Genomic DNA, 25,409 nt, shown 5'->3' with positions numbered 1-25,409 from the left:
ATATATTGTGCCTAAATTTATACATGGGTTTCCATATTTGTACGTGAATTTATAGTGGTTGAATAAAAAATTATCCTTTTTTTATCAATCTTATATGACTCAATATCATCCTCGAGTTATTGTTCATGTACAATTTATACATGTATACATTTATGTAATTCTTGAACGCGTGATGCATGACGCGCACACTGTCGCTGTCGAGTACATCAAAATTGATATAATTTGAAAAGGGTCGGAACATATATATTCGCAGTTGATTGCTGATGTGGAAAAAATAAACCCCGAATTGCCCCGAATCTTCTGCAGTTAATCTCATAACTCTGATGATAATTGACAAAAATGGTTTTATTATAATCCAACAGAGTGTTGATATTGATCGACGGTAAAAAAAAGTATCCTTATAGTATGAGTACAAATCAAAAGATGTAGCAGCGTCTCGCGGCTCGTGCTAGATTTTTATATATGTATGGGTATACAAACAGTATACAAAAATACAAAATGGTATTATGGTATGTGATATGTATTGTAACTTACGGACAGCGGAAATTACTTGTTATTTGCTGATGATGTTAAATGCCATTTGATGTCATTATAACATCAACGTTACTATCACTCAATGTACAAAAAGATTGGCAAAGTATGAAAAACATGTATTAAACCGATTAAGCACAAAGGAATAAAACAATGAGGAATGAGGTTAAGAAAAGGTGAGGTTATGGCGCAATATACGAATTAAGTTAGTTGGTGGAGAATGTCGTTGAGGAAAGAAATAAAGCAACGTTCGTCCGATCGTGAGAGTAGACGTGAGGATGAAAAGTATTATAGGAAAAAGCATCGCGAAATTGAGAACCGCACGAGAACTTCAAGAAGCGAAGCGCGGAGCGATCGACAAGTGAACAAGTTTTTCACTCGCGCGACAAATTCTCAGTTGCAAAATTTATCCTCGAAATGTCATCCCGAAGACAGCAACGTGACGGATGAGTTGTGTTTTAGTAAATATAAGCACGAATTGAATAAGATTTTCACGATTAATTCAAATCTCGTTCGTGACGTTATGGACTTTTGGAAATTTGTCGAGAAATATGAGTCTGTCAAGAAGCAATTTGGCGATAATTATGAATATATGATTAATCCTGTTCTAAATCCCATTGGGTTGCCAGATAAATATCACAAGTCTCATTGTCTAAACTTGAAACTTGGTTTGTCTTATGGAGAATTGTTTGCTAGAGTCAGAGGTTTGCCAGAGGCAAAACCATTGACCGAATCACAATTGCTCAAGTTCAGGGATGTTTTACTCTTGTATTTGGATTTTAAGCAAAAGGAGAAATTTAGTAAATTAAAAAAGCTTCGAGATATGCAAGCTAACTTGCCAGTTGCACGATTCAAAGATGAAATTGTCAAGACGGTAAAGACGGAGAGAGTAATTATTGTGGCAGGAGACACTGGTTGTGGAAAATCTACTCAGATCCCTCGATACTTGTATGAAGCTGGTTTCCGGAAGATTGGTAAAATGCTTTCAATACAAATATTGTTTCTTGTAAAATCTAAATATTTTGTATCATATTTATAATTGCCCACTGCAAAATATGTAATTTTTCTTCCACTTACAATCTCATCTGTTATACTTGTATAGCATGTACGCAACCTCGAAGAATAGCATGCATCTCGTTAGCGAAACGAGTCTCTTTTGAAACATTGAGTGAGAATCTTAGTAGAGTTGGATATCAGATACGTTTTGAGAAACAAAGGAATCAAGAGACAAACATTACATTCATAACAGAAGGTTTATTATTGCGCCAGGTGGATATTTCTATCTACAAATTAATCGATAAATTTCTTATCTGATAAATTTTACAAAAAAATTACATATTTCCTTTTACATACAGCTGTCGGGTGAAACAACTTTATCTGCGTATGATGTGATAGTCTTGGATGAAGTACATGAACGTCACTTACATGGAGATTTTTTAATGGGCATTATGAAATGCATCATTTACCAACAGCCTGATTTAAAATTAGTACTAATGTCCGCCACTATTAATATAGAACTTTTTAGTAATTATTTTGCAAAGGAAAATGTTAAAATAATAGAAGTAAGTCTTGGTACACACATTTCGATATATTTCCTTATCATACACATGATTGATTTGTTACCAATAAAAGCGTGCACGCGTACGTGCACTCATGTAATCTTAAGTCTTTGTTTTTTGCATAAGCCAAATGTGTCAGGCACATCACTGAAATTTTCCATACATTTTCCCCATAGGTTCCTGGAAGATTATATCCCATTCAATTGTTTTATCGTCCTATAACTGTAGAAGATCTCAGATACAAAAATGATCGATTTAATCCCAGTCCATACGTACAAATAATGCAAATGATTGATCAAAAATATCCAGGTAGGGAAACCTATATAATACCTTAATAAAAAATGATAAAAAATCAGTTACGATTAAGTATAAAAGCAAGCTCATTCTTGGCGTGTTTAATATATTTTATTTAAAATTACAAGCCCACAAATACAAATTGAAATAATTACAATGATTGAAATATTTCAGTCGATGAGAAGGGCGATTTATTAATATTCTTGAGTGGAATAAATGAAATTACTGCAGTTGTAGATGCTGCCAAGGAATATAGTATTAAAAAAAACAACTGGATAATTTTACCACTTCACAGTACTTTGTCTATCGTTGAACAAGACAAGGTATATTTCTCCCGTAATTATGACAAATAAATTTTCTGTGTATTACAAAAGTGTGCATATCAAAAAAATCCTTTCTTTCCTAGGTATTTGACTATGCACCTGATGGTGTTAGAAAATGTATTGTCGCAACTAACATTGCAGAAACTTCTATTACCATTGACGGAATTAGATTTGTCGCCGATAGTGGAAAAGTAAAGGAAATGAGTTATGACCCATCATGTAAAATGCAAAGATTAAAAGAATTTTGGATAAGTAAGGCAAGTGCAGAACAAAGAAAAGGAAGAGCTGGCAGGACTGGACCTGGAGTTTGTTATAGGTAACATATATATAATATTATGAGCTTTATAAATTTATTCCAATTTTTTCATATGGAAAAGTAAATAAAGGAATAAACAATCTTTTTACAGAATTTATTCAGAGGAAGAGTACAAGATGTTGGAAAAATATTCAACACCGGAATTACAACGTGTACCCTTAGATTCTTCATTACTACAAATGATAGCAATGGGTCTTCCCGATGCACGAAAGTTTCCATTTATAGAGCCACCACCAGCAAATAGTATAGAAAACGCTATACTATCCCTAAAAGATCATGTTAGTTATTTCATATATATATATATATATATATATATATATATATATATATATATATATATATATATATATATAGAGAGAGAGAGAGAGAGAGAGAGAGAGAGAGAGAGAGAGAGAGAGAGAGAGCGTGTGCGTACGTGCATCATTTTTTCTTGCAAAATGTCAAAGGTAAAATTAGATTTTTGTTCTTTCTCTTAGGATGCACTTACGGACAACGAAAAGATTACATGTATCGGTAAAACCTTGGCACGGTTGCCCGTTGATATTACAATAGGGAAGATGTTAATAATGGGATCTATTTTTCATCAAGTGGAACCCGTTTTATCATTAGCTGCTGCTCTAAGTATACAAACACCGTTTACTAATAGGACTTACAGGGATACTGAATGTGAGGTTAGTGTTAATGTGTGAAATGACTGTGCTTTAATATTAATTATACAACAATATCATATTGCAGACATCTAGAAAGAAGTTGGAATCTGATCATGGCGATCCCATAACGTTACTGAATGCATTTAAAGAATGGCTGGAGGTAAAACAAGAAAACTCTCAAGAATATAGAAGCAGTAGTAATAGCAGCAGAAAATGGTGCAAAAGAAGAGGTTTGGAGGAGCAACGGTTCTACGAAATGACGAAATTAAGGACTCAATTTAAAGACTTACTACAAGTTAGTTAATACACACACATTCCAATACTTAGGTTATGTTCCAATATTACTGCCAGTACTGAAAATCTATAGTTTTTGTTAGTATATTATAGATTTTCAGTACTGGAATATTGGAACAATATCGGAACGCAGCCTTAATACTGTTACAATAAGCATCTAACATTACTTTTGTTTTTATGTGCATGTATGTCACATCATGTACAGGACTGCAATTTACTTAAAAGTCTCCCAGAACCCAATTCTTCTATGACGAGTGCGGAACGTGCCATAAGACATGGAGAACTGAAACTTTTGAAATCTCTCAAAAGAACTTACAAACAAAATGAACCTAAAAGGCGTAAACAATTAAAAGTAGAAACATTCGATATACAGTTAGAGGATGATGACGAAAATAATGGAGAGCTTGACATAAAAGATATAGAATTTCGAATGAGAAATGACTCGAGCCAAGTGCATAATCTTTTGACAGCGTCTACCGCATGTAGCTATAAGGATCTAACCATGTTAAAATTAATATTATGTAGTGGTTTATACCCACAATTTGCTTGTGCCGACGAATTTAATTATTGCAAGGTAAAAATTATTTTATAAAATATATTGTTCATATACAATGATTTTTAATTGTATGTTAATACTTTAGGGTCTTTTTTTAGGCTGCATTTCGATATTACTGTCAGTACTAAAAATTTATAATGTACGTAACGGAAACTATAGATTTTCAGTATTAGCAGTAATATTGTAACGCAGTTGTAGTCTAGAACTCAAAACTAGAAAAAATAGGAATATAAATGATTTTTTGCGCTTTCTGAATTATAATAAATCAAAGAAAATGTTCTAAAATATTGCGATACAATTACGAAAATCGTTTTGTATGTATTTAAAATGATGTATTTATATGATAAATATATATAATCAACCTTTTTATCTAGTCTATAAATGAACAATTGTTTCACACAAAAGCAAAACCGTATGTTGCTTTGCATCCAATGAGCTTTTTTGGAAATCATCCACAAATTTTGCAAATTGAAGAATCAGATATAATGTCAATACCAGGTTTTAAGAGCAAGACTCCTGTTAGTTCTAAACATCAGTTATTAGCATACCTGTAAGTTTTTATTTGTTTATAGATTTATTATGTTTATAGAAAGAGAGAGGGGAAAGTGTTGTGTGTTTTCTGCAATAACGTCAAATATTACTAAATTTATACGTTTTGTATAAATGTTAATTTTATTTGTAGATCTCTTTTGGAAACTACAAAGCCATATCTGGTAAATACTTTACGAATGCCTGCCGCCCAAACGTTGCTATTATTTGCGCATGAAATAGATACAAATAGCACATTCTCTATGTACGTTAATTTAATAAATTTGATAATATTTCCTAATGAGATAGCAACAATTTAGTATAATACAAAATGGCTTTCACATTTTATAGAATAGCATGTGATTCGTGGCTGGTGTTAGAATTTCCTGTACCTGACAGTGGCCAAACTTTATTGATGGAAGCTATCAAGTTAAGGAATAAATGGGATTTCTTATTAAATCAGCAATTACGAGGTAAGAAAATACATTTTGTATGAATTTTTATATGTGAATGTTTTCCTTTTAAGTTACATATGTAGTAAAATTAAAGTATTTGTTATCTTAGGATTTGACAGTGCTAACAATGAAAAAAAAGATTTTAGTCAAATTGAGCAAAATCTTACGCAAGAACTGATTGAATATATGCATACTATGATACCATACACTATAAAACGGTTGTTACCAGCTGATTTGAAAATGATATATGTTGGTAACGGCAATAATGATACGAATATAGAGCCTAATCCTTTTCAACCTGACTTTACGAGTATACCAAATGTAATTAAAGGTGGAGTTTATGTAACAGACAATATTACATATAATTGGTAAGTACGAAAAAATATTAATATACGCAGTAAGGTATGATTACTTAAATTATTGTAAAACGTAAAATTAAATATTACATTAATTAATATAAAGATCATAGTATTTTATTTGATGAAACTTCAAACATTATATTACAGCATAAAAGAAACTAATTGGAGTGAACAGTTACTTGCAGAAATGCAAGAAACCGAGTGGCATTGTAAAAATTGTAATCTTCAAGCAATTCTGTCGAGTATCGAAAAATTACAACATCAAAACTCTTGTACGATCCCAGATACAATTAGTGTCGCTAAAGATAGTGAAAATATCACACGTAAAGCCAATAATCAACCATACGAATGTCCTGATTGTTCGCTAACGTTATACCTCACGCCTATTGAAATATTGAAACATAAAAAATTACATATAAACTAAAATATTTTCCAATTCTATACACGATTATAAATGGAATATGATTGTTTAGAAGGTAATGTTTTATATATAATTTAGAAATATATAAGTATTTTATTAAGTAACGCTTATTTACAAATGCGCGCGCGTGTTGTGTGTTATTTTATTTTATAGAATACACAATCATTCTTAACACGTACAAGAGTTTTATGTGTTTGATTATTTAGAATTGTTTAGAAATATTTTTGTTTAGAAACAAAAGGCATATTTCACATATGGAATGTGATATATGTATAGAATGTTATGATATCAAGTCCATGGCAAGAAATTTGAAAACATAAGACATCCTACGAGTGTGTATCCTAGAAAGTAAAATAAAACAAATTTATCTTGCAATGTATAATGTTTTTGAGATAAGAAAAATACTTTCCATTTAGAATACATATTTTCGTTACGTTCGTAGTGTAAATCGATATGATCAGCACATTTGTGAGACATGATCAATGCACAATACCAATATATCAAAGGAGTTGCAGAGGCTAATAAACGGGTGCTGACTTGAATATGTACAAAAAATAAGCAAAACATAGTTAAAAATAATCCCTGTATTATAAAAACAAACATATTTAATGGATATTTTTTTACTTTAATATTACTTTTACTTTTTGTCTTACTACAAAAAAATTCTAATAAATATAATTCATCACTATACTCACAAGCAAATTCTTTTATACATTGCAACATGATATATAATATCGGGAGAGCTAAGATAAAGTTTGGTATTTGTTTAAGTTGATAATATCTAAAAAACCCGACATTCCAATATGTCTTTTGCACGTATGAATATGCTAAAGGCACACTAGCGTTACACCATATTGAATCTGTTCTACCTGGTAGAATCAGATTATTTTCTGTAGCATATTGTAAAATGTCAACGGGCAATAACGTCTTATCGAATGTAGAAGTACAAAATTTCATATAATTATATATTTGTAAAAGAATAAACGGAAATAGCGATATAATTAGTATGCTTAATATGGTAAAGTAGGTTTTTAATTTAATTAATTTTAAAATATGCCACAAAATTGATAATACATTGTGTTTTTGTTGTTTTTTTAATCTTTCTGAATTGCATAAAGCTTTTTTAAGTTCGAAATATATAGGGAAACCAATGTTGACAATACCGTTTGATCTCACCAAAGTTGATAAAGCCAATGGAAAGTAAATGTTAGATATACCCTCGATACTTCCGAGCATAGTATAAAATGTTAAATACGCAAACATGGATTCTGAATATATAGCCGAGAAAAATATGCTAGCCGGATTTATACAATAAAGTATCGCTGCTTTGTAGGATGTTACAGTATTTTGAAATACATGTTCAGTGAGATCATAAAAGATAATAGCTGACTTTACGAAACACACGAAATTAATCAAAATCGCAGCGATAATCATCGCACTTTGGATGTTGAATAGAGGTAATATTTTTGTCATAATAACTGCGACAATGCGAATCATAGTTGGATACAACGGATAAAAAGCGAGAGTGTTTTCATAAGTGTAACCATACCTTGCGATATGTAAAAAATATTCGCCATCCCAACGTGTAAGACCATTGAACAGAAAATGAATTATTCGGTCCCAGAAGGAATTTTTCTCCATAGCATCTAAAGGTCTTTTAAATGCATCTGCTTGATGATCGGGGATTAATACATTAAAAATCATTTGTAATATTAATATTGCAATTCTAGTGGTGATTGCGAACCAAAGAACTTTCTTTCTTGGTGCATACATTTTCCACTATTTTTGCACATGCTCATTTTTATATAATATAGCTATAAATCTAAATAATGAATTATAAAAGAAACTCCTACTCTTATTGCTCGTGATCTAATTATATCTGCCAGTGATTAATATTTTCGGTTTCCTGTATGTGTGCTTCTTATCGCGTAGAGAGGAAGTAGTTGAATCAAGTCATTTGTAACGATACCACTTGGTAAAAATTGCTGCAGCTCCGAATAAATGAGTACTAGAACAGATAATTCTTATGTGAGATACGCATATGTATAAATTTTTCTTATGTTGCACTAATAGAGAATAACATGCATCTTACTTTAAATTTATTTATTATTATAATTAATTTTTCGTTAATTATCACACAAAACGCTACAATAGAAGGGCACTCTACATCTCCGTCTGCATCAAACTCGAATAAACGTACGTATATATATTTCATATTAAAAACTAATATTGGACACTAATCGATTGATTTATTTGTTAACTAAAATAATCGGCTAAAGATTAATGATAAGTATAATTACAATCAATTGCTCGAATTAATCGATTACTGAAATAAATTAAATATTTGTTTTTCTTTAAGATTAGGTATTAATTTTTTAATTATATTTAAAAAAAAATATTAATTTTACGAACAATTATGAATCTCTAAAAAATGTGCCTGTCATCGAAAAGATTTAAATCGATATTAGTTAACAAATTTTTTATTATATTAATCAATGTCATTCAGCTATCAATCAATTTTATAAATCAATAACTAAAACTAACTATTAACAATTAACGACTTTTTTGATCGGCTGTAATCAATTATTTTCAATCGATCGAATTAATAATGATTATATACAAAAATTTATTTATCGCTATCTATGCATCGAAAGTGATCCTTTTCTTGCTTGTTCATACTCAAGGGTCAATATTTCGATGCACAGGTAACAAAAAATTAATCATTTTTATTAAGAATAAAATTTCTAATTACAGTAATTATTAATTGATAAATCAATTGAATTTTGCTCAATATTGTTATGAGAAGCTTATAAATATGATCACTTTGTAAATCTTTCTTATATGCGCTTTGCCTCCTTTCTCACTTTATAATTTTTCTATGTTGAACTGATTATTAAAATATAACAATACATTTCTATATGTTAGATTTTAAAAAGCCGGACAAGAAATTGGTTGGTGAAACATTCGATAAGGACCTGTCAGATTGGTTATTTACTGGATGTTGGAGTGGAAATAATAATGAATCAAATAGATGCTCACCGTATCGCAACGCAATCGAATATCCTGGTTATGACGGATGGTACAATAATGTTGGTAAACCAGAACTAGGCGCAGTTGATACTCCTTTATTAAGAAGACTATCAGCAGCTTATGAAGATGGAGTATATAAACCTTCAGGCTCTAAAAGACCAGAACCATTAGAGATAAGTGAGAAACTGTTGAGTGGAAAAATTGGATCTAAATCAAGAACGGGAAGAAACGTTCTTCTTGTATTTTTTGGTATGCGAAATCGATTTATCTTATCAATGATCTACGATTTTTCTTTAAAAATTACATTACTATTTATAAATTTATATCTTGAACTCATAATACATGACAAATTTTTTTGAACTTAAATTTAAAATATTTCTGTGTATATATCTGAAAATCTTTACGGAGTTTCATATTTTTATAATTTTTGTTATAAAGAAATATTTTTATGTTTACAACAAATTGACACACACACATACACACACACACACACACACACACACACACACACACACATATATATATATATATATATATATATATATAATTTTAATATATATTATATTTGTTTGGAAATATATTTTGTTTTAATTAATTAAATGTGTGTATGTTGTTTATACACTTTTAAATAATTAAGGTTTTATATTGGAACTAGATACAACACCTGTAAATTATAGAGCAATATTACTTACAACTGAAACAAGTAAAATTTGAAAAAGAAAAAAATGTTTGCTCGACAGGTCAACAGGTGGTAGAAGAAATTTTAGATGCTCAGAGACCAGCATGCCCACCTGAATATATTAACATAAAAATCCCGGAAAATCATCGATACAGAATTAAACCGGGACATACGAAAATGCCTATTTTACGTACGCGGTACGATCATCGGACGGGTCATTCGCCAAACAATCCTCGTCAACAGGTACAACAGCGAGTTCAGTGTTTTCTTGAAACGCAGATATTTGCGAGGTTACTAGTTAGAGCAATTAGTTCTCAAATCTAAATGTCGACACGTTATATCGCAGCTGAACGAGATTACACCATTCTTAGACGGTGGATTAATTTACGGTACATCTAAAGCGTGGTCCGACGTTTTAAGAACAAATGCCAGCGGAATATTGCAGGAGAATGGGCAACTGGCAACGTCGGACTTTCCACTATATCCTGACTATAATACAGTTAGATTACCAATGGCTAATCCACCGCCGCCTATTCATCATCATCAATATGTCTCACGACATTACACCGAGAGTGTCACCAGATATTTCAGTGAGTGAAAAACTTTATTTTATAAATCGCGCAAAACTATACTATTAATACAATGAGGAAAAACTATCAGAATTTTGTGCCGCAGATGCGTTTAGCGTAATCGGCTATATGGTGATCCTTTGGAGTGCATTCATATTCGATCTTCTCAGAATAGGGCATTGGAACGTCGATGCCGGTGCAGCGAACCGCAGGTGCGTCGAGCTGAAAGAAAACTGGATTTTCCATCACCGTCGCGACAATCTCAGCTCCTACTCCGCATCTAGGCCAGCCCAGTTCAACAGTCATTAGCCTGTGTGTTTTGCCAATCGACTTGAACACCGTGTCCCAATCCAAGGGTCTTAGTGATCGTAAATTGATAACTTCCGCCTCGATACCTTGTCCCGCCAACAATTCGGCCGCTTGAAGCGTATACACGTACGCCTGGCCGTGCGTCACTAGAGTGATGTGCCTGCCGGATTTCTCCACTTTAGCCTTCCCGAGGGGTATCTGATAGTCCTTGTCCATGGCTTCATCTGACACGGGAAACTCAATGTTGTAAAGAAGCTCACTCTCTAGCATGATTACGGGATCAGGATCTCGCACAGCTGCCTTCAAGCAACCTCTATAATCTTCGCAAGTCGATGGTGACAAAACTTTCAAGCCGGGCGTGCTCATGAACCACGCGGCAAAGCATTGAGAATGCTGCGCGGCCAAACCTTTGGCGTTACCGTTCGGACCTCGAAACAAGATAGGAACAGGAAATTTACCGGCGGACATGTAGAGATTTTTCGCGGCGCCATTGACGATACGGTCGATGGCTTGCATGGAGAAATTGAAGGTCATAAATTCGCATATCGGCCTTAGGCCTAGAAGCGCCGCGCCGATGGCGATACCGCAGAATCCAGCTTCCGTGATCGGTGTGTCGATCAGTCTTTTGTCACCGTATTTCTTCCAGAGACCACGCGTTATCTTATAAGCGCCATCGAATTCCGCGACCTCTTCTCCCAATATGAACACTCTTTCATCCCGAGCCAGTTCTTCGTCGAGGGCCATGTTCAGTGCATCGCGCACTGTCATTTTCGTAATCGATCTGTAGGACGTTTCGCCGATAATCGAGATACATTGTTGGGTCACTCGTAAGATCCATTTACAGTTTATATCTCTCGACACTCGAGGAAGATACATTTTGTTAGAGTAAATTTACTTCTGTTCGCTCTACTTCGATTGTTGATTCGAACGTATGTTCGTGTATGTTTCAGAATTAGGAAATCCTCGTGGGAATGAAAATCCGTTTCTCTTGACTTTCGGTATAATATGGTTCAGATGGCACAATTTCGTAGCATTTCATATTAAACGCCACAACCCAAATTGGTCAAGTGATAAAATTTATAACGAAGCCCGTAAATGGGTGATAGCGACTCAGCAACACATCGTCGTCAACGAATGGTTGCCTTCATGGTTGGGGAACAACAAGCTTCCTAAGTACGAAGGTAAAATTTCCTGTTTCATCTACCTACAGGATACAGATAACTGTAATTCTCATTTAGAGTTACAAATACTTGTAATTTTTGTGCAAATTCCGAATGAATAATTTGTTTGTTATTCAAAGGGTACAATCCTAATATCGATCCGCAGATTGATCAATTTTTTCAATCGGCCGCTTTTCGATTCGGGCATACCTTGGTTCCACCAGGTAAATAACAGATGTATTTTTTACTAACCCTAACAAATATCCTATCAACGTCGACGTTGATACAAGTGCAAGCAATGTTCTAATCAAACAATCAATATTAATTTTTCTGTCATATTCATATAACCTATTTGCTCTTATTCACATATTTGCGTTTCTTTTTTTTTTTTAATTCAACTATGCGTTCAACTGCGCATTTTGTTTTTTGATTTGGTGCTCATAGCATTTTCAGCATCTTTTTTATTTTATAAAATAAGATCAAATGATACTTAAGTAAAAAAATTAATTTTTAATGAAAGTTTTAATCCTCACTTACTTAATTTTTTAATTAACATTAACAGACAATAATCTGTGTTAATTAAAAAGGATATAAAGCTATGCGTTACGATTTAAGGGTATTATTATAATAATCATAATAATTCTAATAAAATAACATTGTTAGGCGTATACTTGCGTAATTATGGGAGGAATAATTGTTCCTTGGAACCATATCCAATCAGAACTTGCAACAATTACTGGATGTCACAGGTATCCTGGTTCTGTTCCAGTGAAACATTTTTTAATGTTCCACCGAGTTTTGATTTCGAAACACATTAAATCGTTTTTTAGAATTCTCTTCACGCCAATTTAACAAGAATAAAGGATGTTATCGATGTAGAGAAATTGCTAATGGGTATGGCTGTTCAATTATGCGAAGAAGAGGATCATAAAATTGTTGAAGATCTGCGGGGTAGTTTATTCGGTCCACTAGAATTTTCCAGAAGGGACTTAATGGCACTTAATATTCTGAGAGGACGTGACCATGGGGTACCTGATTACAATAGTGCCCGTCGTGCCTATAGTCTGGCGAAAGTTAAACATATATCTCATTTTTCTCGTGTGGATGTATCGGTATGTTGTATAAAATCCAATTTTTATATATTTGGTCACAAAACTCGTGTGTGTTGTGTATGTGTGTATAAGATTATTTGTACATTTCATATAAGATTCGGGAGGAGTTTCTGAGATTGTACAACAATTCCTTCGATGACGTGGACGTCTGGGTAGGCGGAATATTAGAGACTGATGATGGACCTGGAGAGTTGTTTCAAAGAATCATCCGTGATCAATTTCAACGAATACGCGACGGTGATAGGTTTTGGTATAATAATACCGCAAATGGGTACGTAATTGCAAATTATTGCTTTTAATTTACATAATTTTTTACGTTTATACGTTGCATATTGCATATTCTCTATATGATTGATTCAATAAATGTTCGGCTTCAATAAATGTTAAACACCATCTTCTTTGTAGACTTTTTAGCGATGAGGAAATTGAAAGACTGGAACAATTATCGTTTTACGATGTGTTGATGTGTACTACTAAAATGGACTGGAATGATATTCCAAGGAATCCTTTTAGAGTTCCTATCACAGGTAAATAGATGTGTGTATGTGTGTTTATATTCACTTGATGGCAACTGTATAAAAAATAAAGGCTAGGTACATATTAATTGTTGCATTTACAGCGAATGCTATACATCCCAGTTGTATCGATAACAAAATTGTAAAAAAAGGCAGGTGTACAAATGGTCCTTGTTTTCACGTCGATCAAATAAATGAATACACAATTGAGAATTGTACAGAGCCTGGAACTTATGACTTTTTTTCAAACAGCAATGTATCCTTCATCTTTACATTTTTAAGTTTATCAATGTTACTCTGTGGTAAAAATCCTACTGTTATTATTAGAACTTCATGAAAGTCTCGCATCATTTAATATTAATTTTCACACAGGTTTTGTTACGTTTATCGTTTTTAAGCTGCAATTTAAAGAAAAAAAATCTGCGAAAGAAAATGTTAGAAAAGTAGAACACAGTGATAATATAGACATTATACACACTGGTAAGTTTTCAAGCATGTCGCGTTAAGTATGTCATATATATGTGTTGCATTATACATATATGTTCTTATATTAACCGAGTTATTGTTTTGTAAATAGCTAGCGAATGGCAAGAGCCAAAAACTTCACTGAGACGTGTAATATTAGTGCCAAATGTAAGAAGGAAGCAATTGGAGGTGAAAAATCAATTGGGATACTTGATGCGTGCAGTGGATTTTCCATCCAATAGCAATGTGATGGTATTTTTTTCTTTTTTTATTTCCTTCAATAAAATAATATCATCAGTTATCACTTTCTTTTTTCTTCTTATAGATTTATTGCGCATCTGACAGTCATTATATGTTGATTCGTGTACATCACAGTTATGATTTAGTATTGAAATTCGATTCTGATTTTTTAAGAAGTGCCTTTATAAAAGCGTTCGAAAAATTTATATTAGAAATCGCAACATTCGAAGATACACGCTTAATACAAGTAATGACTAGCATCACGCATGCAGCGTTACTCAAGCAAGCAATAACAAAAAAGCAACGTCAAAAAAAATTAGAAATGTTTTTTCGCGTTGTATTTGCACAGGTATCTACTTATTGTTTTCTTTTACGTAAAATATTTAAATATTTTATTTAAATATTTGATATAAATATATAACGAAATTCTTAATACATATCCATGTGAAATGTTTTTAGGCATTCCATATCGCACATACAGAAGAGGAAATCTTACAAATAGATTCGACGGTGGCACGAGAAGTAATTTACACCGAACTAACCATTATAGAGTTTGCGGAAGCTCTGAGTATGAGCCCGGACGCTGAATTTGTAAAAAAGGTTGACATTTGTGCTAAATAACGAGCGAATGTCTGGCACAAATATCGAAATGTTAAATATCGAGAGATTATAAATTTGCAGATATTTTATCTAGTGGACAAGGATAAGAATGGCTTCATATCATTTCGAGAGTTCGTTGATATGTTGGTGATATTTCTCAAAGGGTCTGCGGAAGAGAAGATGAAATTGATGTTTGACATGTATGACATCAATGGTACGGGAAGACTAAAGAGAGAAGAGTTCTCAAATATGTTGAGGTATATCACCTAATTATTTAGCATCTTGTTGTACCTCTTTTACATATAACAGTTCAATTCTAGGTTAAAAAAACTATGTTACTATTCTGAATATCCATTTTTTATATACTATATCATGGATCCCCCTCTCCATTATAACTATAGATTTGAAAAATCCAGAGCACCTTTTCATCTACTTATGTCTTAAGCATTGATATTTTTAGCACTTTTTATTTTTAATGGTTTTGCAACACCAAAGACTGCTTAAACAAAATACACATTAATGTGATTTCGAAATATAAATGAAAAAAAAGTTGGCCAATTTAAAGCTTAAAACAAAGGAAAATTTTTTCTGCAGCTAAAATTTATCTGAAATTTTCTGCGCGGAGGTTTCCCCAGGCCCATTATGTAGTAATCTAAGATTAACGTGTAATTAAACGTATAGATCATTTATGGAAACTGTCAATGCTGATGTCACGGATGATGAGCTGGAAGCTTTAGTGCAATCCATGATGTATCACGCGGACTTGGCGAATAAAGAAACGATAAATCTACAAGATTTTCAGCAAATACTAAGTGACTTTAATGATAAATTTAATTACGCGGAATTAGAATTTCACGTACCTACAGATGGAAAAAGCAATAGGAAATTTCATGCAGGCGTGAAAACAGTTAGATCAACGTTTATTGGTGAGGTGCAAAAGACAGTGGAGAGTTTATATGCTGATCCAAGTGAATTGCAATCTAGAATCGAAGGGAAAATTGAAAGCACACAAGGTACAAAGGAAGAGAAAAGTAACAATGAAATTATTGACAAAAATGAAAAAATTGTCGAAGAAATGAAGAAACATTCGGATGATTATTGGTATCCTATAATGAAATACCTTGCTAACAAACGATTGCAGATATTCTGGGCGTGTTTATACACTTTGTTCCTGCTTGGGATTTTTGCAGAGCGAGTATATTGTATGTCCTCGTCCTTAAATATCTCTTTTTTTTTTACTTTAATTCTTACAACATAAAATCTGATGCTTCTCACTACAGATTATTCTGTACAACGAGAGCATTCTGGTTTGAGACGAATATTAGGATACGGCTTGACTATAACGAGAGGAGCAGCGTCAGCTATGATGTTTACCTATTCTACATTATTAATTATGATGTGTCATAATATTATTACTATTCTGAGAAGTACAATTCTGCAATTTTACATTCCTTTCGATTCAGCGATCGAAATGCATAAATATATCGCTTGCTGGGCACTAGGATTTACTGGTGAAATATCCTTGTTTTAATTTAATTTATAACTGTATTAATTTTCCTCTTAAAAAATTTCCTCTATAACTTTTCTCTTTTAATTACTTTCCTTTTTTACTTACAGTGTTACATATCATTGGACATGGCTTCAACTTTTATCATATATCTACGCAAACTGCCGACGATCTGACGTGTTTATTCCGCAATTATTTTCACGCGTAAGCTAACTGTGCCTCTCTAATTACTTTAATCATTATTTACTTTTAATGCACCGTTATTCGTTTGCGCCTTACTATATATGCCATATTTTGCACTTTGTATGATTATTGACATAGGACGCACGAACTTCCCAAGTTCCATTACTGGTGTTGGGGTACAATAACAGGTATAACGGGAGTACTTTTAACCATTTTAACTGGATTAATATTTATATGCTCGTTATCGATGGTACGCAAATTATTCTACAATTGGTTCTCTTTTGTACATTCCTTATATCCAGTTTTCTATATATTGATGGTTCTACATGGCAGTGGAAGATTAGTACAAGTAATTTATATTCTATAAAATTCAATTAAATTTTTACATTAGTAATTATTTACACTACTGCACATGAAAAATCCATTTCATACATCATCTTTAACAGGAGCCATACTTTCATTATTTTTTTCTCGGACCAGCCATTCTATTTGTTCTTGATAAAGTTATAACTGTAACTAGAACAACAATAGAAATACCAATACTCAAAGCAAAAATTCTACCGTCAGGTATTCTTGCTTATATATATAATGTCACTATTGCTGTTTCTGTTCACAATATCTAATGCTATCTAATTCCTCACATTTTCATATTTATGTATCACGTATATCGCAGGTGTAACATGCATAACATTTCTCAAACCTATAAATTTTCAATATAAATCTGGTCAGTGGATTAGAATAGCATGCCCAGCGTTACAGACAAATGAATATCATCCGTTTACTTTATCTTCTGCGCCACACGAATTAAGTTTAAGTATACACGTACGGGTGGTTGGACCATGGACCTCAAATATCAGGGAAAAATTAGAATTATGTACAATGTCTAATGAAAACTTACCAATGGTAAATCTGCACTATTATATTGTAAAATGTTTATTTACTTATTATTATTTATCATTATTACTATTCGTACATTTGCACAAATAATATTTTATAAGAAATTTACTAATTATACATGTAATAAAGTTTCTATTTTCATATCTTGATAGATTCATATAGATGGCCCATATGGAGAAGGTCATCAAGATTGGGATAAATATCAAGTGGCAATTATGGTTGGTGGTGGCATAGGTGTCACACCCTTTGCATCGATACTCAAAGATATTGTTTTTAAGTCAAATTGCAATTTAAACTTTGGTTGCAAGAAGGTAATAACTATCACTATGAATATTATGTGGAAAAAATTAATGTAAAGCTATTTCATGTATAGGTATATTTTCTTTGGGTAACAAAAACGCAAAAACAATTTGAATGGATGGTCGATATATTGAGAGAACTCGAAAAAGTAGATGTCAATAACACTGTATCTATTCATATCTTTATTACTCAATTCTATCAAAAATTTGACCTGCGTACCATACTTTTGGTAAGATAATGCACTTGTCACTAATTCAAGTTATTATAAGCTCTTTCATCATAAATTGTAATTAAATATTATTTATAGTATATTTGTGAACGTCATTTTCAAAAAATTTCAAACAAGTCTCTGTTTACTGGTCTAAAGGCTGTGACACACTTTGGACGACCAAAGTTTTCTCAATTTTTCCTATCTATACAAAAGTTACATCCTACCGTAAGTATCTTATTATTATTGTTGTTATACAATCATTATTCAATTTTTAATAATCTTTCTTAGTAATAGATAATATAAAATTTTGTTGTATAATCTCTTTGAATCCTTACTGCATCACATTTTGATTCTTCACATTATGTAACATATATCAAATCAATTTTTGTTTCAGGTAAATAAGATTGGTGTTTTCAGTTGTGGTTCACCAGCTATGACACAAGCAGTAGATGCAGCTTGCAAAACGATTAACTTAACAGAAATTAACAACACATTATTTCAACATCATTATAAAAGCTTCTAAGTTTTTTATGTATACTTACGATTATTAAATTTTAATAAACATTTGGATGTTTTTCTTACTGTAATTTTTTTAACTTGTAATTTTTCAATGATTTATATTCATAAAATAAACAAAATGGGTTTTACAAGATAAATGTTCATTGATCAATTGTGTATGTATCATATAATTATTACTAATGAAATTATGTAAAATAATAATTTAATAACATCTCTTTTAATAATCCCAAGTTGTAAAATTATTTCGCATACAATATTATTGCCCTTTACATAAATAAATTAAAAAATGCAAATTATATTTACTTGATCAAATATACATGCGCGCACGCATGCTTTATATTATATAATCTTTTCTCATATGTGAGTTTGATAGCGTCTATTTTTCTGTTATCCTTGAAAAGAGAGATTCCCGCCATTTTGTTCTATTAATGTCTATTTACTAATCTTGGTTTAATTCTATTACTTTTTATTTTTGACTAGTTCTTCCAACTTGAAAATCAATTAAAAAATATAAATAACAAGAAGAACGCACACAGACCGACACTGGCAACCAATAACAAACCAATAAAATGTATGTGGGATGTGTATGAAAAATGCATACCTCTCATTATCAATTAACCCTAGAACGATAAAATTATTTTATTAACCTCAAACGTTACACTGAATCACACTGAATCTGTACTGCGATACTGCGATTCCATCCCAGAGAAATATGTTCAGAGAAGAACCTGAGAGCGGCCACTACGGCTTTTTTCGTGCGACCGCTATTTGACTAGCATCAGCGCCAAACATGGATGTAAAGTTTGTTCTACATTAATCGCAGGCCGTATTCATAGTTGGATCTTATATTTAAGATCATCTTAAGTACTGTCTTAAGATGCCATCAGCCAATCACAGAGCCGTATTAGCATCTTAAGACATTGCTTGAGACGATCTTTAAATAAGATTCGATTATGAATACCGGCCGCAGTCGCCAGTTGCAATTTGCAATACCCAATGACTGTCGAGCTTTAACTAGAAACTAAGCGCTTATTGGATGTCGCAAGTCGTAACTGGCTGCTTGCGATGAATGTAAAGGGCCATCTACAATGGAGAGTCGTAGGCCGTTAGCAGTAGTAGAAAATGTCTCCACTTCGTATTGCTTTACTGTTTACAGCCTACAGCAGACATTAAGCCAATTCATTGCGTGCTTACGATGAGCGTTGGAGCATTCGGGATTAGTTTTTGGTCGCCTTTCTTTGATGGCCGGCTTGTATGTTATTGCTACGTCGTTTTTATTCTAGACAGCATTGCCGTAGTTTTAGTGCTGTTACGGCTAAAACACTCCATTGTAGATGGCCCTTAAGGCCCTCACACATGAATTGACATAACCGTAACAGTAAGGTTTCGACCAATCACGTACTTGAATTAGCCGGTTACGGCAGGTTACGGTTATGGTCGCCCAATCTGACGCGTCAAAACCTTATGTTATTTGGTTTGTTCTTTCTAGCTGCACTGTTGCACCGGTGCAATAAGTTAAAGTAAGACAAGTATATTTTTTCTCATTCCAACTTATTTGGTTTGTTCGCGTCGCCATGCTCCGACATGCTCCTACTCACTCCAACGCATTCTAATAGGTTGGCGTCATCGGAATCAACGTATTGGAGTGCGTTGGGGTGAATAGGAGCATGTTGGGGCATGTGACGCGAACAGACCTTAGAGCATTGGTTGCGAACGGGTGCGGACGTGTTCCGTGTTAACGAAATTTTTGAATCGTCCCAATCGTCCCATATCCTCGGAGGAACGGGAATCATTAAAAAGAAGATCATTGCTTATTCAGGCCGAATCGTCTCTCATAAACAGAGGGACGAGAGCCTTAAGGAAAAGAAAATCATTGCTTATTTCGATATTTTCAATTTCTAAAGAGGTTCGATTACGTGTACAAAAGCTATGGATACACACATATTGCGATACATTTAAATTTCAATAATGCACGTTGAAAATCTTTTATATTCGAATAAATATGATCATAATTATGTTGACAAATTTATAAATAAATTGGATATTATAATTAAATTAAAAAGTATATTGATTAACAGTGAAAAATGATGCAATTGGAAACAAATTATTGCTGCAAAGATAAGGTAATTTTTATGTAACTATAAACTTCTATCGTTATTACCGTATACATTATTATATGTTATGCTATTATTATAAATAATAATTTTTAATTGTTATATTCGATAGAAGAAAATCATCAAAGCACTTTCTGTTTTTAGATTTTTTAAACAAAAACTAAAGATAAATCTTTAAACATTATTAATGTAAATTAGAAAGTATTTTATATTAAATGGTGTAGCAGTTTTTATGCTCGATATTTTGTATTAATTTAAGTTTTCACAATATAACCAAAAATAAATGTGAAAAAAATTGATTTCAAAACTGACCTAGAACAGGTTACATTTTCTTTTTTTTCTTTTAACATGAGTACTATTTGTACAAAATATTCATAAGTTATGACATATAAGGATTCTTTTCACTATGATGTAAAAGTTTTTTTATTGAAAATTGTTTTTTTATATAATTACCTTATGCTGTTTCACAAGATGCAACATATGCAACACATACATTTTGTACATTTCTTTATATTATTTTGTTACATTATATTATATTATTATACTATGTTAATAATTTGAAACTATCAAAAATAAAAAAATTTTCTTTCATTTTTCTTGTTTTATTCTTCTTTAATTATCACTTAATAAAGTTTTCTCTTTCTAAAAAAGCAATATCTTGCTTGTGACAACTGTTGTACATATTAACTCCAACTATTTTTTTTTTACTGCGTTCAAACTGTATCTATTGAACCGGATGCCGTTTTTCTTTATTTTAAAGTAAATACAAAATCTGAAAGAATGTACAAAATATTAACATTATGTAATTAACGATGTCATAGTCCATTTTCATTGCCTATCTTTTTTTGAGATAGAAAACAAACCTACAGGTTGGCCAATTTTAAAGTTATAAGCAAACATCATTTTGACTTTGACATCTCGGGTACAATTAAAGGATTAAATTAAAATTAAGTTCACGAGCACACAAAATAAAGTTAATTGCAACTGATTTTGCAAAACAACTTTATAATCAGTACGTTTAAGAATATTGTTTTACCCTTTGAACTGTTTTGCAGATTTGATAATCGGTTTATTAATAAATACCGTTATGTAACTATAGGCACAAATCGAATACATTTCTCGATGCATTTAAATTTTTAATTATTATTACAAAAAAGCCATGATTTATATAATTATGGTAAAAAATATATCTATATAAATATATATATAATAAAACTATACACCTTACTCTAATTATATTTGCTGTACTCTTTTTTTCGTGTTTTTTACATATATCTGTACCTTAGTCTAATGGTAAAACTTAAAATATATTTAACCTAATAGTTAATCAACAATAGTTTAATTGTTAATTAACAATAGTTTTTATCTTTAAATAGTCTAAATGATTTGCTTGTGCGAAGATTTACATCAATATTAATCTTTGGAACACGTCAGATATCATCAACCGTTACCAGATGTTCCGAACTAGATCCTGCTCTCTCTCTGGAATTAGAAAAAATTATCGAGAAGATCAGTGCGCCTAAAAAAGGACTATTGGCCTGTGACGAGTCACCTGCGAGTCTAGAACAAAGATTTCAAGAAATCGGTATAGATAATACAGAGTCTACGAGACGTGCTTATCGAGAAATATTGTTGTCCGCGGACAAGGTCGCTACATATGATGGCAATAAAAATTTTTAACTTCAAAGACACAATAGATTCTAAATATATAAATATTTAAATATAAATTCTAATCGCAATAGTATTCAAAATTACATAATTAGAACACTTCAATTATCAGAAAAATACTCTTTCTTTTAAACTTATAAATATTATATGATATAAAAACTAAGAAATATTAATTTAATCTGTGTATGATTATAATTCTAGTCTCAATTCTCGCAATATATAAGCGGCGTGATTCTGCATCATGAAACGATCTATCAGAAAACGTCGGAAGATGTAGAATTTGTTAAATTTTTGCGTCGAAGAAATATTATAGCCGGTGTAAGAGTTGATCGAGGTTTAGTGCATCTTTTCGATACCGAAGACGAGAAAACTACGCAGGGTTTGGATAATTTACAGGAGAATTGTATTCGATACAAACAGGAAGGCTGTCACTTTGCCAAGTGGAGATGTGTTTTTTCGATTTCGGAACGATGTCCTAGTCAGTTGGCGATGATTACCAATGCAAATGTTCTTGCAAGGTGTCTGATCATCTTAATATTCATCAAAGCTATGTATCGCATAATTGGCGGAAATTCGTACAAATTTTCACACTTGTGTTTCATGAAATTTCATGAAATATACGCGTTATTCATCTCTGTGTACAATTACAGTATTATAATCCCTGGTGAAAATGTAAAATCGGAGCGTAAGTCGAATGTAAAGGGAAAGTAATAGAAGCGTTAACAAACATTCTACAAAGCGTAAATTGGAACAATGAAATGTAAAAGAAGCGTTAACACTTCTTTTACATTTCATTGTTCCAATTTACGCTTCGTAGAATGTTTGTTAACGCTTCTATTACTTTCCCTTTACATTCGACTTACGCTCCGGTTTTACATTTTCACCAGAGAATTATTAAAAAAGATAAAAATTTACAATTGGCATTCAATAGAATCATAAAAACATAAAAATTTGCATTAAAACATAAAAAAATCTTTACGTAAGGTGGAGTTCCAGTGTGTGATACGAAATATTCTCATCTTATTTTATAGATTTGCCAGTATCTGCCAAAGAGCACGAATGGTTCCTATAGTAGAACCAGAAGTATTAAACAGTGGCGAATATTGTATACATCGAGCTTTGCAAGTTCACGAAGAAATGCTATCTATCTTGTTTCGTACTTTGAATAAATATCACGTGTATCTTGAAGGAATGATTTTGAAGCCAGCGATGGTACTGTCGGGTATAAAAAATGCAGTAAGATGCACGCCGCAGGTATTATTTAACTTATTTTAATAATATAAACCAAATTACAATCTTTTTCTAAAAACATTTTTATTAAATATGCTCGCTGACAAAATGTTATCGATCACAGATTGTTGCCGAGTATACACTAAAAGCATTACGAAGAACAGTACCTACGGCCGTTCCAGCAATTTTTTTTCTAAGTGGCAGTCAAACAGATGAAGAAGCCGTGTTAAGTCTAAATACCATTAGCGCGTATAGTAATAAAAAACCATGGAGGCTCAGTTTCTGTTATGGACATGTTCTACAGGTGTCTTAAAATTCACTTTATTTTAAAATAAAATGTATTTTTTAATGTCTAATATTTTTTGACAACTTTGAGATTACTTCAAACTAATAAAAATAACTAATATAGAATACCTTTCTTGGTCATAGCTGGATCTTCGTGTTGACATTTACTTGTAATTTTATTTACAGAGTTTGAGAGGAACAGAGAAACATATGCTCATTATCATCATTATTATTAAATCAATTATCAATTTAATATTGATATTACTAATCTGATTCATCTTATAGCTGTTTTAAGACCGAAAATTTTATTCAGCGCATAGTTCAGTGAACTTTGAAAGGTATATAAAATCACATAAGTAAATACGAAGTAAGGTTCCAGTTATGAACGAATAAGACATATTTTATATTAGTTGTATTTTCACATGTTTAGTTCATTTTCTCTTATTTATAATACAAAAAATATATGTTTAACTTATTTATTTCACTAGAATGCGGCGATGAAAATTTGGAAAAACAATCCGGAAAATGCAGACAAAGTTCAAACAATGTTTCTTAAAAGGGCTCAATTATGCTCCGAAGCATCTTTGGGAAAGTTACGGATTGAGGAAATTAAACAAAATATGCAAATTTCGATCGTGAATTAAATAGATATTTAGTTCTCTCTTTTTGTAAGCTAATTGTATGTACAATATTCATAAAAGTTTACATAAAAAATTAATGTAATATACAAGTATTTTAAATATTTATTGTTAAATCATTAAAAAATACTTGTTAATAAATAAAAATAGGCAAATTTAATATTATTTGAATTTACAAAATGTATATGATTTAAATATATGAAAATTTATTTCCTAAAACTTCAAAAATTACATATATTAGGTTTTGCTGTATAATAAGTAAATAATCATAAATTATTTAGCACATGTAATGCTAAAAAGTAATACTTACAAAAATTCTTATTAGTCAATTTTTTATATAAAATATTATCTTTATCCAATATTCCATGTGTAAAACATAGTTTACATAGAATACGGTATCATTGTTCGCATTTAATATACTATTGTCAATGTGTTCAAAATTCTACGTTATATATATATATATATATATATATATATATATATATATATATAATGTAAAATTTTGAACACATGTACATCAAATTGATATAATAAAAATTGATGACATTGACCCGGCCGATAAAAGAATTCAAAAAGTTAAGTCGAGCCTACTTTAGTAGTCAACTATCACACGCGATAAGATAATTCGATAACAAGATAAAAGAGGCACGTCTGACGGTTCTTGTGCGCGCACGAATGCTTAACCTTTAACATCGTTTAAAAAAATTTCATCATTTTCGCTGTAAATGTTAAGCAAGGTGCCCTTGACTGACCTCTAAAATAACGGTTCTCAATACAAGGCTCCCATACGCCGCGAACTTGTCTGCCTACTGGTCGATATGTCGTCATCTCTCCCCAACGACGCTCCAAATGTTCCAATGCCTTTCTTTCCACTTCTTTCTGGATAACTCGT

At 31.8% G+C, this 25,409-nt stretch overlaps 5 protein-coding genes across 12 annotated transcripts; 3 read left to right on the top strand and 2 right to left on the bottom strand.

Moving 5' to 3' along the window:
* The first annotated feature begins 462 nt into the window (after positions 1-462).
* On the top strand, positions 463-6,844 carry LOC105832769 (probable ATP-dependent RNA helicase DHX34). 2 transcript variants are annotated; one of them, XR_003626019.2, is made up of 16 exons: positions 752-1,505; positions 1,634-1,800; positions 1,887-2,093; positions 2,267-2,399; positions 2,559-2,707; positions 2,791-3,023; positions 3,115-3,301; positions 3,500-3,694; positions 3,759-3,968; positions 4,173-4,541; positions 4,898-5,073; positions 5,206-5,316; positions 5,403-5,524; positions 5,616-5,874; positions 6,013-6,341; positions 6,729-6,844. XR_003626019.2 is itself a non-coding variant. In XM_012673990.3 (15 exons), the coding sequence occupies exons 1-15, from the start codon at positions 752-754 to the stop codon at positions 6,287-6,289; spliced, it is 3,549 nt and encodes a 1,182-aa protein (XP_012529444.2). In that variant the 5' UTR covers positions 463-751; the 3' UTR covers positions 6,290-6,661. The 2 variants fall into 2 exon arrangements, 1 of the variants encoding a protein (XP_012529444.2); XM_012673990.3 differs by lacking the exon at positions 6,729-6,844 and having other exon boundaries at positions 463-1,505; positions 6,013-6,661.
* LOC105832771 (GPI mannosyltransferase 2) lies at positions 6,393-25,380 on the bottom strand. Of its 5 annotated transcripts, none has more exons than XM_028191616.2 (4): positions 19,184-19,376; positions 9,326-9,466; positions 8,140-8,294; positions 6,393-7,956 (listed from the first exon to the last, which is right to left on the bottom strand). In XM_028191616.2, the coding sequence occupies exon 4, from the start codon at positions 7,925-7,927 to the stop codon at positions 6,575-6,577; it is 1,353 nt and encodes a 450-aa protein (XP_028047417.1). In that variant the 5' UTR covers positions 7,928-7,956; positions 8,140-8,294; positions 9,326-9,466; positions 19,184-19,376; the 3' UTR covers positions 6,393-6,574. The 5 variants fall into 5 exon arrangements, with proteins under 5 accessions (XP_028047417.1, XP_012529446.1, XP_036145614.1 ...); XM_012673992.3 differs by having other exon boundaries at positions 6,393-7,953; XM_036289721.1 differs by lacking the exon at positions 19,184-19,376 and adding an exon at positions 25,270-25,380 and having other exon boundaries at positions 6,393-8,294.
* Positions 9,326-18,808, top strand: LOC105832768 (dual oxidase 2). Its single transcript, XM_036289720.1, has 25 exons — positions 9,326-9,565; positions 10,057-10,238; positions 10,342-10,585; positions 11,824-12,054; positions 12,174-12,257; positions 12,697-12,782; positions 12,864-13,145; positions 13,241-13,416; positions 13,551-13,672; positions 13,765-13,962; positions 14,033-14,140; positions 14,238-14,377; positions 14,451-14,714; positions 14,825-14,965; positions 15,047-15,222; positions 15,647-16,167; positions 16,246-16,476; positions 16,583-16,676; positions 16,794-17,004; positions 17,102-17,222; positions 17,329-17,558; positions 17,705-17,863; positions 17,926-18,081; positions 18,160-18,288; positions 18,458-18,808. Exons 2-25 carry the CDS (start codon positions 10,173-10,175, stop codon positions 18,584-18,586), a joined length of 4,299 nt encoding a protein of 1,432 aa, XP_036145613.1. The 5' UTR covers positions 9,326-9,565; positions 10,057-10,172; the 3' UTR covers positions 18,587-18,808.
* On the bottom strand, positions 10,597-11,837 carry LOC105832772 (pyruvate dehydrogenase E1 component subunit beta, mitochondrial-like). The gene has a single exon (XM_012673993.3). It carries the CDS (start codon positions 11,747-11,749, stop codon positions 10,652-10,654), a length of 1,098 nt encoding a protein of 365 aa, XP_012529447.1. The 5' UTR covers positions 11,750-11,837; the 3' UTR covers positions 10,597-10,651.
* Positions 20,264-24,666, top strand: LOC105827881 (fructose-bisphosphate aldolase). Of its 3 annotated transcripts, none has more exons than XR_004964094.1 (7): positions 20,264-20,705; positions 22,131-22,343; positions 22,566-22,882; positions 23,396-23,618; positions 23,719-23,898; positions 24,066-24,217; positions 24,368-24,437. XR_004964094.1 is itself a non-coding variant. In XM_036289722.1 (7 exons), exons 2-7 carry the CDS (start codon positions 20,667-20,669, stop codon positions 24,521-24,523), a joined length of 1,128 nt encoding a protein of 375 aa, XP_036145615.1. In that variant the 5' UTR covers positions 20,264-20,488; positions 20,661-20,666; the 3' UTR covers positions 24,524-24,666. The 3 variants fall into 3 exon arrangements, 2 of the variants coding, with proteins under 2 accessions (XP_036145615.1, XP_036145616.1); XM_036289722.1 differs by lacking the exon at positions 24,066-24,217 and having other exon boundaries at positions 20,264-20,488; positions 20,661-20,705; positions 24,368-24,666; XM_036289723.1 differs by lacking the exon at positions 24,368-24,437 and having other exon boundaries at positions 24,066-24,359.
* Positions 25,381-25,409: the final 29 nt, after the last annotated feature.

The sequence above is a fragment of the Monomorium pharaonis genome, chromosome 7, assembly GCF_013373865.1.
Source record: "Monomorium pharaonis isolate MP-MQ-018 chromosome 7, ASM1337386v2, whole genome shotgun sequence".
NCBI classification, from domain to species: domain Eukaryota; kingdom Metazoa; phylum Arthropoda; class Insecta; order Hymenoptera; family Formicidae; genus Monomorium; species Monomorium pharaonis.
Note: the sequence above shows the minus strand (reverse complement) of the source record. Positions and strands in the feature narration are given on the sequence as shown.

Bases quoted from the DNA above. Each gene is read 5' to 3' on its own strand.
- LOC105832769 (XM_012673990.3), top strand. From the start codon at position 752: ATGTCGTTGAGGAAAGAAATAAAGCAACGTTCGTCCGATCGTGAGAGT. The intron at 2,094-2,266 runs GTAAGTCTTGGT...TTTTCCCCATAG, and splicing joins AAAATGTTAAAATAATAGAA to GTTCCTGGAAGATTATATCC. The intron at 5,525-5,615 runs GTAAGAAAATAC...TTGTTATCTTAG, and splicing joins ATTAAATCAGCAATTACGAG to GATTTGACAGTGCTAACAAT.
- LOC105832771 (XM_036289721.1), bottom strand. From the start codon at position 8,059: ATGTATGCACCAAGAAAGAAAGTTCTTTGGTTCGCAATCACCACTAGA.
- LOC105832768 (XM_036289720.1), top strand. From the start codon at position 10,173: ATGCCTATTTTACGTACGCGGTACGATCATCGGACGGGTCATTCGCCA. The intron at 12,783-12,863 runs GTATCCTGGTTC...ATCGTTTTTTAG, and splicing joins ACAATTACTGGATGTCACAG to AATTCTCTTCACGCCAATTT. The intron at 13,417-13,550 runs GTACGTAATTGC...TCTTCTTTGTAG, and splicing joins TATAATAATACCGCAAATGG to ACTTTTTAGCGATGAGGAAA.
- LOC105832772 (XM_012673993.3), bottom strand. From the start codon at position 11,749: ATGTATCTTCCTCGAGTGTCGAGAGATATAAACTGTAAATGGATCTTA.
- LOC105827881 (XM_036289722.1), top strand. From the start codon at position 20,667: ATGATGCAATTGGAAACAAATTATTGCTGCAAAGATAAG. The intron at 22,344-22,565 runs GTCGCTACATAT...TTATAATTCTAG, and splicing joins TATTGTTGTCCGCGGACAAG to TCTCAATTCTCGCAATATAT. The intron at 23,619-23,718 runs GTATTATTTAAC...TATCGATCACAG, and splicing joins CAGTAAGATGCACGCCGCAG to ATTGTTGCCGAGTATACACT.